The sequence below is a fragment of the Pseudoliparis swirei genome, chromosome 8, assembly GCF_029220125.1.
Source record: "Pseudoliparis swirei isolate HS2019 ecotype Mariana Trench chromosome 8, NWPU_hadal_v1, whole genome shotgun sequence".
Classification (NCBI taxonomy): Eukaryota; Metazoa; Chordata; class Actinopteri; order Perciformes; family Liparidae; genus Pseudoliparis; species Pseudoliparis swirei.
Window position 1 is genome coordinate 8085454 of NC_079395.1, and position 12426 is coordinate 8097879.

Consider the following 12426-nt stretch of genomic DNA (forward strand, 5'->3'; position numbering starts at 1 on the left):
GCCACATTCCAGCAGACAGAGACGGATGGAGCTCCCACCCTGCAATTTACACAGGCTGATTATCCCCAAGCCTCCCGTACCGTATAATTACAAGAGGTGTCCTTTGTGACTAATTGTGTGTTTACATTCAGGGGTTCTTCTGCTTGTATTAATGCATTCTCTATCACGTTGCATCCAAAAGCTCACTTTTAAATACACATCATCTGTTAGTTCCTGTTAATGCTGTTGCCTCGCGTGACACTTGTCTTTGTTCTGAAGAATATGTGTCTTCTTTGCAGGGGTTGCCCGGTCCTCCTGGTGAGAAGGGAGAGAACGGAGATGTGGGATCGATGGTGAGTGCCGCTCTGTCAGTGACTTTTCTCTGTTGCAACATTTCACTTTGTATTTCTGTAGGAACCGCAGAGGTGGGAACATTTAGCTGATTGTTTGGAAGTTTTGGCTCATGGCTGAGTTTGGCGACTCTTCGAGTCACATGACAGATTCCTTTAAGTCTTTGGAAGATGGACAGATACAAACATTTATACTGGTGGAAACTTTGCATGCTCTGTTTCCATGCAGTGTATATATATATATATATATATATTATTTGTTGTATCTCCCAGCATTTATATATGTTTTAGTACAGATAGACTGCAATAAAGAGACTCTCATAATATCACTAAAGGGTGGTACAGATTTGCATGTTTTCAATAGTATATTGCAAATCCCTAATATAATGTTTCTATGTATTTACAAGTATTTTACACAATTGTGTACACAAGTAATTGCAGAATTAAAAATCCAATTCTGATTCAGGCTTAATACCCATTTTCTTTTTAACCAGTAATGTATACTGTAGGCACAAAGTTATGATTATTTGTTGGATTGTTTCTTTTTTTACGTGTTATGTTGAGCATGTATTAAGCTTTCCTTCTGCAACATAAAGAAAATAATTATTGGTAATACTCCTACACTGCACATAACTGATATCTCTGCTGACAGGGTCCACATGGTCCTCCTGGCCCCAGAGGTCCTCAGGGTTCAAGCGGAGCCAGTGTAAGTTTGATTGTTTTTTTGGTTTTTTTATTTAAAAAGCATCAGTTATTCTTATAATAAAAAAATAAAAAGCACAGATTCTGTTGTAAGTATCTTCATTATCATTTATCTACAGGGTGCTCAAGGTCCTATTGGTGGTATCGGTGCAATGGGCGGTGTTGGTGAGAAGGTAAGAGCAGCTGAGTGTTCGTATGTTCCACTCCTAAAACTACATTCCTGTCATTTTCTTTGCAACGTCTTGTCTCAAAATAAGTTAATTGTTTATCTTTGTGCTCTTGGAATATACTGCCATTTTACTCCCATGCACCGTTTGTGTGTTTGACATCAAAGTAGAAGAAACAAACCCAAAGTTCACCAGCCGGTGACCCAATAATGTTCTTTGTCATTTAATAGGGAGAAAATGGTGAAGCTGGCAACCCAGGATCATCCGGAGAGCCTGGTATCGGAGTAAGTACAGCAGCATGATGAAATACTCATGATGTATTTTTTTGATAATTTTTAATGAAACAATGACTGATCATTTATACATGTGAAAACAGCATTCATAATGCATAGCAAGTAGCACCACAATCAATACAGTAGTTTGACACCGTGTACTGTTCATCCCTTTTAATAGTCTGAGTAGAAGGTTTAGGAGTGCCGCTAATTCTATTAGTTGACACTTCCGCTTTTAGATTAGATTAGATATTCCTTTTATTAGTCCCACAGTGGGGACATTTCAGGATTACAGCACATAAGAGCATTAATAAAAATAAAAGATACAAATAGAACACAAAAACACGATAACAATACTAAATACTAAATACTGTTCTACCTCTGAGTGCCTTACCCCATATTTATGCAGGCGTATGTGTGGCAAGAGAAATATTTCTGCAAATGTTTAGATTTGAACCCCTCCATTGGTGTCGCCGATTTCTTTATTAATTTTTTTTGTTTTTTTATTTATTTAACCAGGAAATGCCTCGTTGAGATTAAAAATCTCCTTTATAAGAGAGTCCTGGCCAAGACAGCAGCAGTAGCACATGACACAAAGTTTCATACAATACAACATAAAACAGTGACAGACAATATTTTTAAAAAAGATTTTTTTTTTTAGATCATAGCATGAATAAAACCCAAACTAAGACTCAAGTCTTCATAACAAAGTTCACACAGCTGCACATACCTCAGTCAAATAAAACATCTACAACCAGATGAACCTACCTCCAGCTCTCGACCTAACCTCCTGTTCAAGGGTTTTATTACAGGCAAAAGTCATAATACAAGTTCATTTGTGTGACCAACGCGTCACAATTCATAATAACTGTTAGTTGACCGGACGTCCACTTTCTCTTATTGCATTTAACACTAATGTACAATGACATCTCCTGCATCAATCCACATAATATGTACAACATCAACAAAGGCATGCAGCATACTGTTTATGCCTGCCAAAGTACTTCTGCGTTAACTTTCCACTTGTATAAATCACGATAAGGTATTCCGAGCAGTCGCATTGATCCAGACGAAGCTCTGATTGTGTCGACCAGAGAGGCCTCACCTTAGTTATAGGTACGCGCCAATCACAATCCCCGAGTCTCAGTCCATCAGGTTGTATCGACGTGTCCGCCCGCTGCCGCCTTTCTGTTGACGGTGACAGATCGAGCCAGTGTAACGTTTCACATCGAGGTCAATTTCCAAGGTGCCGTGCTGGCGTCGACTTGAGAAGCTCTTTGCTCAAATGGGCCAACTAACGATTGTTGGTTTGTAATTATGCTCCGATTGCGTCCCTGAGTCAGAGCCATCACTTAAAGACACCGCTAGAACTAGAGCCAAACCAAAGATAATACGGCTATTTAGCATCGACTGTTTGTGAACTATTTGGTTTCTTTTTTTCAGCTCAAAGAACAATACCTTGAGTTCTTGGTTCTGATGTCAGATGGTGTGACAGATTGGATCACACATGTTACGTGCCTATGTCTGAGAAGTGTGGACAGCCCTTATGTAGTCGTCACGGTGACAAGCGTGTGATGCATGTTCCCTCAGGGACCCAGAGGAGAGACTGGGGAGAAGGGAGAAACCGGCCCACCTGGAGCTGCTGGACCCGCTGGTGCCCGCGGACCCCCTGGAGACGACGGTCCCAAGGGCAACCCCGTATGTCACCTCCAACGTCACACACACACACACACACACACTCACACACACACACACACAGCCATGACGGATCAGAATCAGAACCTTTTATTGCCATCTATGTTTACTCATACAAGGAATGTGTCATGGTGCGACAGTAACATTAACATTAACAACAATCAAAGACAATCGACACAGACGAGAATTAAGAATATAAATATAAAAAATCCGATAAAGTGCAGACGGGCAGGTTTTCAGAACTTTAAAGTCAGTTTGAAGTGACTAGTGTTTTTAGTGAAGAGTTATGTGTATTTCAGTGTATTATTAAAGCTGTCAGCTGCATAATTTCTGTCATATTAATCATTTAATCTCTGGTGTCAAACAAGTTGTTGAGGCGATATCAAACATGTGAGTCCCGCTCAGAGTATTAATCTGTCTGCAGGGTCCTGTTGGCTTCCCAGGAGACCATGGTCCCCCTGGAGAGCTTGGTGCGGCTGTAAGTGCTTCATTTATCCCTCATTCAATATTATACTTATTATATTGTACCATTTAGTGAGTAGCAATGAGTGCCTTTATTCCCGATAAGTACTCGTGTTTCTCTTTTCAATGTGACATTCTGGATTTTTCCCATTTTGCAAAGGAGGTTTTTGTTATTGTTTGTACGGACGTTTCTGGACTGTGCCCTGAGTGTCGACCCGGCTCTGACGTGAGACGTGCCGTTCGGTACCAGAGCTGACTCGTGTTGTCATTTTGTTTTAGGGTCTTGACGGTTTATCAGGCGACAAAGGAGACGATGGAGAGACTGGGCAACCGGTAAGTCTCACCTGGTCTCACGTCCTGAAGAGTAAAAAGTAAAATGATTCAGACAGTCATATTCAAACTATAGAATGACTTTCCCATGCACACAATGATGTGCAGGAATACAGCTAAATGTGTTATTTAATGTGTGAAGTAACCTGAGAATACCGAGGAGCATTTTGAGTATCTAGTGATTTAATTATGGGTTTTCTTAAACATAAACAATCTAAAAAATGTGTACATTAATGGAAATTATGGAAGTAAAACTAGCAGCAGCATTTTTATATAATGTTGCAGTTTGTTCATTTTAAATTCAGTTGTGTTTGAATGCACTTTATCACAATAGTAGTGTAGCAACAATATGGCGAAAAACTATATTTTTCAATTCTGTGAAGATCAGTTTTTGTTTCATCATGAAACTAAATCTTCAGTCTTTGTGAAGTTTATTTAAATGACCTCTCTGCTCGTCTTTAGGGCCCTGCAGGTCCGTCTGGTGAGGCTGGAGTACCAGGACCTCCTGGCAAAAGGGTGAGTACATTTCCAAATTGATACATGAGATGAAACGTCTGCTCCACTCCAGAGACGTTCTCTTTTTTTAGAATTTAAATTGCTCTTGAAAAGCTATTTGTACCCACTGTAGGGTGATAAACATTTATGATAGCATTATATTATATGTTTGGATCTTAAGTTTTAATTTTATGGGAAATTGCACCTATTAGTTTTACTTCTGAGTGTCTGGAATCGCCAGTAATCACAAACTGGGATCATTATAAGAGAATATTGATGGATCGTGAGTATGACGCCTGCTGCTAACGTAAAGTTGTAAAGTCGCTGCTGCCACTTTAATTTCACATCAGACATTAGCTGACATTATTTAATTTGTCTAGCATGGCATTTTTTACAATGCAATCTATTTACTGTATTAATGTTTTGCAATTAACAATAACACATGCCATGTATGTAGTGTGTGAAAGGCTGACACAACGTGGCATGAGTGAATAGAAACTTTGATATTTAAAGTATGATGCAGAGATGATGCTCAGTAAATGTGTCCTCCAGAGCATCCGTAGCAACCAGCTGAAATGTCATTATAATAAGCAATAAGCATTTAATATGCTCTGATTTTTTATTTAATGTTATGTTACGTTCTACTTCTCCTACACTACATTTCAGGAGGAAATATGCTATTTCACCCCATATATTTATTTGACAGATATAGTAAGTTGTTACTAGTTTAGATCAAGATTTTACATTGAAAACCCGTTATTAGCTTAAATACCACATTTCTCTTTTTAAGATTAAACCAGAGATTCAAAACCTTTTGGGTCTGTGGCCTCTGACAAAAAGAACTATTTCAACAATTGTTAGCTGTCACATCAAAGAAATATTTCCCACCTAAAACTTTCAGATGTCGTTTCTGAAACAAGTTTGAGGCCTAAATTGGTATAATTATCCAATATTTCACAAGAAACAAAGATAAAATGGGAACTGTTTTCCTCTGTAATAATTGCCCAACGTCTCGGATGTACATTGTGATGTAATAGATGGGTAAAAGTACTAATGTACTAATTGTGTGATTATAACAATACACCTGTCACAGGAGTCACTTTGCTGAAGAAAGAAGTACTTATACTTGTCTGTACATTGTGCTGATAATACTTCTGTACTGGTGCTGAAGTGGGATTCTACTTTCAATGGTGCATTTCAACCTTGCTGCATTGATGCTTTTACTTGAGTCAAGCATCTGATAACATCTTCAACCCCAGTAAACAAGAGGATAAGTCAAGTTTTAAAATGATCGACATTGTGATATTTTGGAGATTTCTGAATAAAATGAAAATATTACCTGTTGTGGCTGAAACACATTGATTTCTGAAGCTTGTCATGACCACCGCGTGTGGTAAGATACTCTACAGTACTGCAGAAAAGGTGATCATCGGGGAGATAAAGTACAGTGATATATGTCATAAGATGACAAAAACATACCGACGTGTGGTGGTGCCGCCACGTGTTTTCTTGAATCATTAGCCACATCAGTTTGCTTGTTTTCATGCAATCCTGTAGCTAGAATTAAAATGCTGTCTTGGACTGTCCATCATACATTTTAAAAAGTTTGCTATGGTAAGCACATTTTCGACCCCCATTTTGTATTCTGAGGGATACTATTCATGTGACAGAGGTTACAGAACCTATTAATGGACTTTGTAATTTGATTTTTCATCCTTCCCCGAGATAATTCTGGGTCAAGTCTCTTTCCCAATATCTCTTCGAAATTGACTCAGGTTTGGTGTTCATTGATGCATGTGAGTGCCTGACTACATTAGCACACATGGACGCCCGGGCACACACACCCACACACAAACACACATATGCACATACACGGTTGCCTACAATGAAGACCAGTGGCTTTTGTTTGGTCTATTTGATTATGGTTTCTAATGACAAACGACAGCCCACTCACAAGGTTTTGACCACAGGCTGTTGGTGAAAATACTGATGTGCTTTTAGCGCAGTATGTTTGGAATGTAGGACAATTTGCTCACACTGATGTTGCCTGATCCTGCATAACACTCTCTTTAAAAAGATTCAAGGTCAGAGCATGCATCAGCTGAACAATTACTATGAACATGAAAGAACTGCCTGTCAGTCAAATGTTGGAACATTTCCCTTTAGAGAATAATGACCCATCTTTTCAATGTGTTAATGTAAAGGGCTTGACATGAGCGAGTATGGTTAACTTATTATGTTATTTTTTCTTTTTGTTGTATCTAATGATATAGTTGGATATTTGTTTTCATGTTTTTAATGTATGTTACTATAATTGCATTGTATTGTTGTGTTCCTCAGGGTCCTCTTGGATCAGCCGGTGCAGAGGGCAGACAAGGAGAAAAGGGATCAAAGGTGAGTTCAACCGTCTTGACAAATTACAATCAACTCTGGAAAAAATCAGAAACCCGCATAGTAAGTAGGTAGGTTTGCACATACAAAGAATTTGCTTTGGTCGATTGTTGCCTGGACAAGAAACATAAATATAGAAAAGAAAAAATTACAAAGAAAAGAAAAAAAAATTCAATTGTTAAATGTTAAATTACTTAAATGTCAAAGAGGGGAATTCAAACCACTTGAATCGGTTGTGTTTCAAACTTAAAAAGTAATGTAACTTACAGGTTTATATTTTCTTTTTTTGAAATACTTTTCCTAATTGGTTTAGCAATACATTTCCTGGAACTAACTACGTATACGTTAAGATCGATTGGTACACGTCCAATTATTAAACAAACATGCACACTAATGTGTGTTTAAATGCAGCTTTTCTATCATGGAAATTCTTATTTTCACAATTAGCAAAACCAAAGTGCAAAAGTTATTTCCAGGAAAAAAATATTAAATGTATACCATCGAAATAGTGTACTTATGTGTATGTACAATTCAACATGAATACCTAAATATGACATTTTACCACAAATGCATCCTTAAAGGGGCACTGAGTGTTCTTTTAAACAAGCAACCACAATGATGTTTATATTCAGTGTTCCTCACCAAAATGTATCTTGTGCATCCTTTAGACTCAACTAGCATATTGAATGTTTTTTCCCCCACATAAAACATTTGAAGTATCTTGAACCCAGCATTCTTCATATTCATGTTCACCAGCTTGCCGTGCATTGTGTGCGTGTGTGTCCTTGTGGACGAGAGCAGCAACGCGGGGGCCCATTCAAACAAACAAAAACAGCTCTGCAGCGCTACTTGAAGTCTACAACAACACAGGGAACCTTTAAGTTGCCTTTCTTTCCTCCCATGAAAAGACAGATGTCCGATAGATGATTATAGAGGATGGAAGTAACCACCTTTAAAACCGTTTCTTTAATATTCTGCTTAGATGTCGACCAGCAGTTCCTGTATAAGAAAAATCAATGAGTTTTCTTGAGGCTATTGGCAGATTTGATTGCTTTGTTGAAATCAATAACATGTAGTTTGCTCGTGTTTACTTTGTTGAAGAGCATCAAACACAAAATGTCTTTGTACGCCTGAAATAAATAGTGTGTCTGTAAATCAATTAGTTCAATGAAAAGCACGGACAGAGAGGCTGATAAATGTCAGACTTGCTTTGCTCGTTTTTGTAGTTCTTTGTCGTCCTCCATCCCTCATGGAGACACACACACACACATACACACATGTATACAAAGTGTACTTTATGTCCACATCCAGTTACAGGATTGCAGTTCAGTTGATGGAGACAAGACATAGTCTGTGTAGTTTAAAATCCAGGCCTATTTAGTTGTCAGAGAGTCAATCTGACATCTCTGGAACTTCAATGCATAAAAACTCAGAACCAACAGACGACATCTGGTAACATTTGATCTGTTGGGATGTTTCAAATCCATCGGGTCCTTCCAATCTGACTGGAAGGAAAACATTGCAAAATATTGAATAGTGTGGCATCTGTTTGTAGGGTTGCCTTAATTATCAAGGTGTTGTTGTTGTTGTAAACAGTGAAGAGACATGTGACCATACTCACATGGAAGAAACAAAGCAAAGTGTTTCAGAGCTTGTTGAATGTATTCAACATGTTTGTTTCCAAGAACTTTAACCAAGAGGACTTTCCAGTGGCCAGACTCATTGTTATGCTGTGCTGGTGTTCTACAGGGAGAAGGTGGTGCCGAGGGGCCTGTTGGCAAAACTGGACCGGTGGGACCTCAGGGGCCTGCTGGAAAGTCTGGTCCTGAGGGACTGCGTGGAATTCCTGGTCCTGTCGTGAGTATATCTTGCTTAAAGATCTGCAAAAATGCGACAGGTTTCACATTATAACCTGTTGGAAATAACATACCGATTTAATTTAATGTATGCCAATGAAGAAAAGGACATGGTTACAAATGTATGTTAGTATCATGGATACTTTTTTAACACGTATTTCTTCTTAAAATAAGTAAGTAGCTTTAAAATCTATTATTTTGATTCTTTTAATGTTATTAATTTGTCTTTATTTTCAGGGTGAACAAGGACTGCCTGGTTCTTCTGGTCAAGATGGCCCTCCTGGACCTTTAGTAAGACACGTTCTCCCTCCTGCTCTCGCCTTACGTTGCTATTTAGCCTTTAACGGACATTCGCCATTTTGGGAATCCTACTTTTTTTTTCATGGTACAATATACCAGATTATGATGTCATACTAGTTCAGTATGTAGAACTGCAGCGTTTTATCAATGAGTGGATTCATAAAAAGATATATAATCGGCGACTATTTTAATAATTGAATGAGTCGGCTGCTTTTTAGTCTTTGACTGTTGGTTAGACAATACATTATATTTTATGTTATACAGGTGGTTTTAAATAATGAAGATAAAATGTATTAATTGGGTAAATAATCTTTGGCTGCAGAATAAATGTAGAGTCATTGCAGAGATCTGTGAAATGATGTGAATTCATTTCACTGCTCGTTATGCTTCACACACTGACTCTTTCCTCCCACAGGGCCCTCCTGGAATTTTTGGTATGAAAGGTGACTCTGGATGGAAGGGAGAGAAAGTAAGATATTATTACGATGCTAATCTCAAATTGCTTGATTGTGTATTTCTCATATCTGCTTATGCACCTTATCTGCAGCTTCCAAAGTAAGCAACCGTCTGGGGCTCTTTCTCTTAGTTGAGTTTCCTTTGTAAGGATAAAGAAAGCTTCGGCTCTGTGTTTTCACACAGTGATTTAATGCAGTGATTGAATATGTAGAAGTCCAATAATATTATCGCTGTAATGGCCATTGGTTAAATGCCAGCATGCACTAGTTAGATGGGGAAGACTATAACTCTGCATAGCAGCAGGTGCCGAGACCGACTGCCATTGTTAAATATGACAACCACTATAAACACAGTAATAATTTTATAGGCAGGAATAATCGTAAAACTGTGGTCATCTCGCCAGAAATTGGGAAATAACTTTAAGGTGAATATGCATTCGGGCTTTGCCTTGAAAAAGTAAGTTGCAGATGATGAATGACCAGAGATTAAACTTGAACATGTATCGTATCTATAATGTAAATACAAGTAGACAATACATATGTAAACAAGGAAATACAACAGGGGAGAACATATGCAATGTCTTTTGGTTAATCAATAATACAGTATAAATATTGAATGGCTTATGTTACAGGTTGCTTTATACACATTATTATTATATTATTATTTTTTTTATTTTTTTATTGTGCTGAAGTCAGCCCATTCTGGGACTGGGAGCTGCACTTTTTTCTTACACAAAGCATAACAAGGCACATCAAAAGTACATAAAGGCACTTGGAAATATAAAATAGAGATCTCAGTGGCACTTAGTTGTTGGGCATTATTGACTGTTTTTCAGCAGTAACTAAAATTAAAATAACAGTAGAGGGTGACAGATATATTATACATGCAGAGATAGATACATATTATACCCCTCAAATAGAATGTTCCCACATTCCCAGATGTGACCAATGAGAGAAGAAAGAGGAAACAAATAAATGAAATTAAATAAAAGTTATTATTTCTAAGCCTTTGTCTTCCTTTTTAACGTCTGTGCCTGCTTCAGGGTCATCCGGGTCTTATCGGCCTAATTGGACCACCTGGCGAGTCTGGAGAGAAGGGAGACCGAGGATTGCCTGGACTTCAGGGTACTGGCGGTGGCAAGGGCGATGCTGTAAGTGTCAGGCAGAGTATGCTTTATTAAAATGTATCCATCGTGTCCACTGGAATGTGAACATAATAATAAAGCCATGAATGTATTCTTAAAGTGTGACTTTCTCAGACATATAGCTCATATTCCCACATTACAACTATGTAGTAAAAGGGGTTTAAGAACAAAAACAAATATTGCATTTAGATTATTTTATCACATATATAAAGACATCATTCAGGCTTAGTGTTGAGATAAATTCATTCATCAAGTATTGTATCTTAAACGAGACATATGTATATAGCACTCTGACTGATGTGATCTATTCTCTGTTCTCAGGGTGCTGGTGGTTCCGGTGGCCCTCTCGGCCCTCCTGGTCCCCCTGGTATTTCTGTAAGTGTATTATTATTTTTCTTGGATCAAAACATCTTCTCATCGTGGCTGTAGCTCATCTCTTAATATTCTGTTTTCAACAGGGCTCTCAAGGACAGAAGGGTTCAAAGGGATCAGGTGTAAGTTGTGTTTTCATTCTTTTCAGTGTTTTACACCTTTTTTTCCCCTGTCATGTGTTTTTATGAAAACATGTTTATTTTTCTTCATTATGACCATGATCCTTTGTCTTCTGTCAGGGTTCAACCGGTCAGAAGGGAGACACTGGACTGATAGGATCACCTGGAGCACCTGTAAGTTACCCCATGTATTCTCTTTAGATAGATCCAACCAAGCATTATTATTATTATGCACCTATTTTACTTTGTTATTATACTCCAAAAGTTCTCTTAATGTGCATTAACTATAGCAATATAATTGAAAACTGCACTCACTAGAATGTAAACAAATAGGTGTATCAAGTGTAACGACTCGTGTGTAGACCCAAATGCACCCTCGACTCCAGGGATCCTTCGAATTTATATTCCACACTCTGGAAACGGCAGACAGAGTATCAACAGGACGAAGGGCTGGTAGGTTCACAAGGAGTCGGACTAGCGGGTTAACCAGGGACAGGCAACAGGAAATCTGTCTAGAAACAAGTGCTGGAGAGTCTGGCATAGAAAAGGAAGAACAATCTGGCAAGGTGTGTGTGTGTGAGGCAGGAGACTATATAGGGCTTTGATTAGTGATCAAAGACAGGTGTGTGAACAGGTGAAGGAAGTCAGACTGACGAGGTGGGAGTGACTGAACCATAGAGTGAGGAGCTGAACTGTGACAACAGGTGTGTGAACAGGTGAAGAGAGTTAGACTGACGACGGGGAGTGAGGAGGGTGTGGAGCTGAAACTGTGACATCAAGGGCCTTTTCTTTCACTATTTTTGACTAAACAAGAAATCATGAAAAAAAAACGACTAGACTACACAAGCTTTGGAAACCAACCCCTGACACATATACGAATATCAATAACGGGCTTGACCTTCACCTGCGTGTTTCAGGGTCCACCTGGTGATCTCATCCAGCCGCTGCCCATGCAGCAGTCCAACAGAAAGAACAGGCGTCATGCGGAGATGCAGGGCGACGAGGCGATGCCAGACTATGGCGGTATGGGGGGAATGGAGGATGTCTTCGGATCCCTCAACAACCTCAAACAGGACATTGAGCGCATGAAGTTCCCCGTGGGCACCCAAGATAATCCCGCCAGGACCTGCAACGACCTTCACCTCAGCCAGCCGGACTACCCGGATGGTAGGGCAGTTTTTCTATTAATGTCAGCTAGCTAGAACTTGTCATCTAGTGGAACAAGTTAACGTACAGTTCAGTGGCACACCATGTATTCTATCCTCCACTTCAACAGTTTGTGTTTAATTAAGTCATCATTTGTACTTGAATTGCTTTAAACACCCTCTTTATGTGC

General features: G+C 38.9%; 1 protein-coding gene across 1 annotated transcript in view; it reads left to right on the top strand.

The window, feature by feature from the left end:
• The window catches only part of LOC130197921 (collagen alpha-1(XI) chain-like), a 79943-nt gene that overhangs the window by 64079 nt on the left and 3438 nt on the right, over positions 1–12426 (top strand). The window contains exons 47-63 of the mRNA XM_056420904.1: positions 279–332; positions 982–1035; positions 1151–1204; positions 1429–1482; positions 3061–3168; positions 3590–3643; positions 3907–3960; positions 4420–4473; positions 6793–6846; positions 8593–8700; positions 8937–8990; positions 9415–9468; positions 10498–10605; positions 10921–10974; positions 11058–11093; positions 11211–11264; positions 12008–12257. Coding sequence (XP_056276879.1) covers positions 279–332; positions 982–1035; positions 1151–1204; positions 1429–1482; positions 3061–3168; positions 3590–3643; positions 3907–3960; positions 4420–4473; positions 6793–6846; positions 8593–8700; positions 8937–8990; positions 9415–9468; positions 10498–10605; positions 10921–10974; positions 11058–11093; positions 11211–11264; positions 12008–12257 — 1258 coding nt within the window. The remainder of the gene's footprint in view (positions 1–278; positions 333–981; positions 1036–1150; positions 1205–1428; positions 1483–3060; positions 3169–3589; positions 3644–3906; positions 3961–4419; positions 4474–6792; positions 6847–8592; positions 8701–8936; positions 8991–9414; positions 9469–10497; positions 10606–10920; positions 10975–11057; positions 11094–11210; positions 11265–12007; positions 12258–12426) is intronic.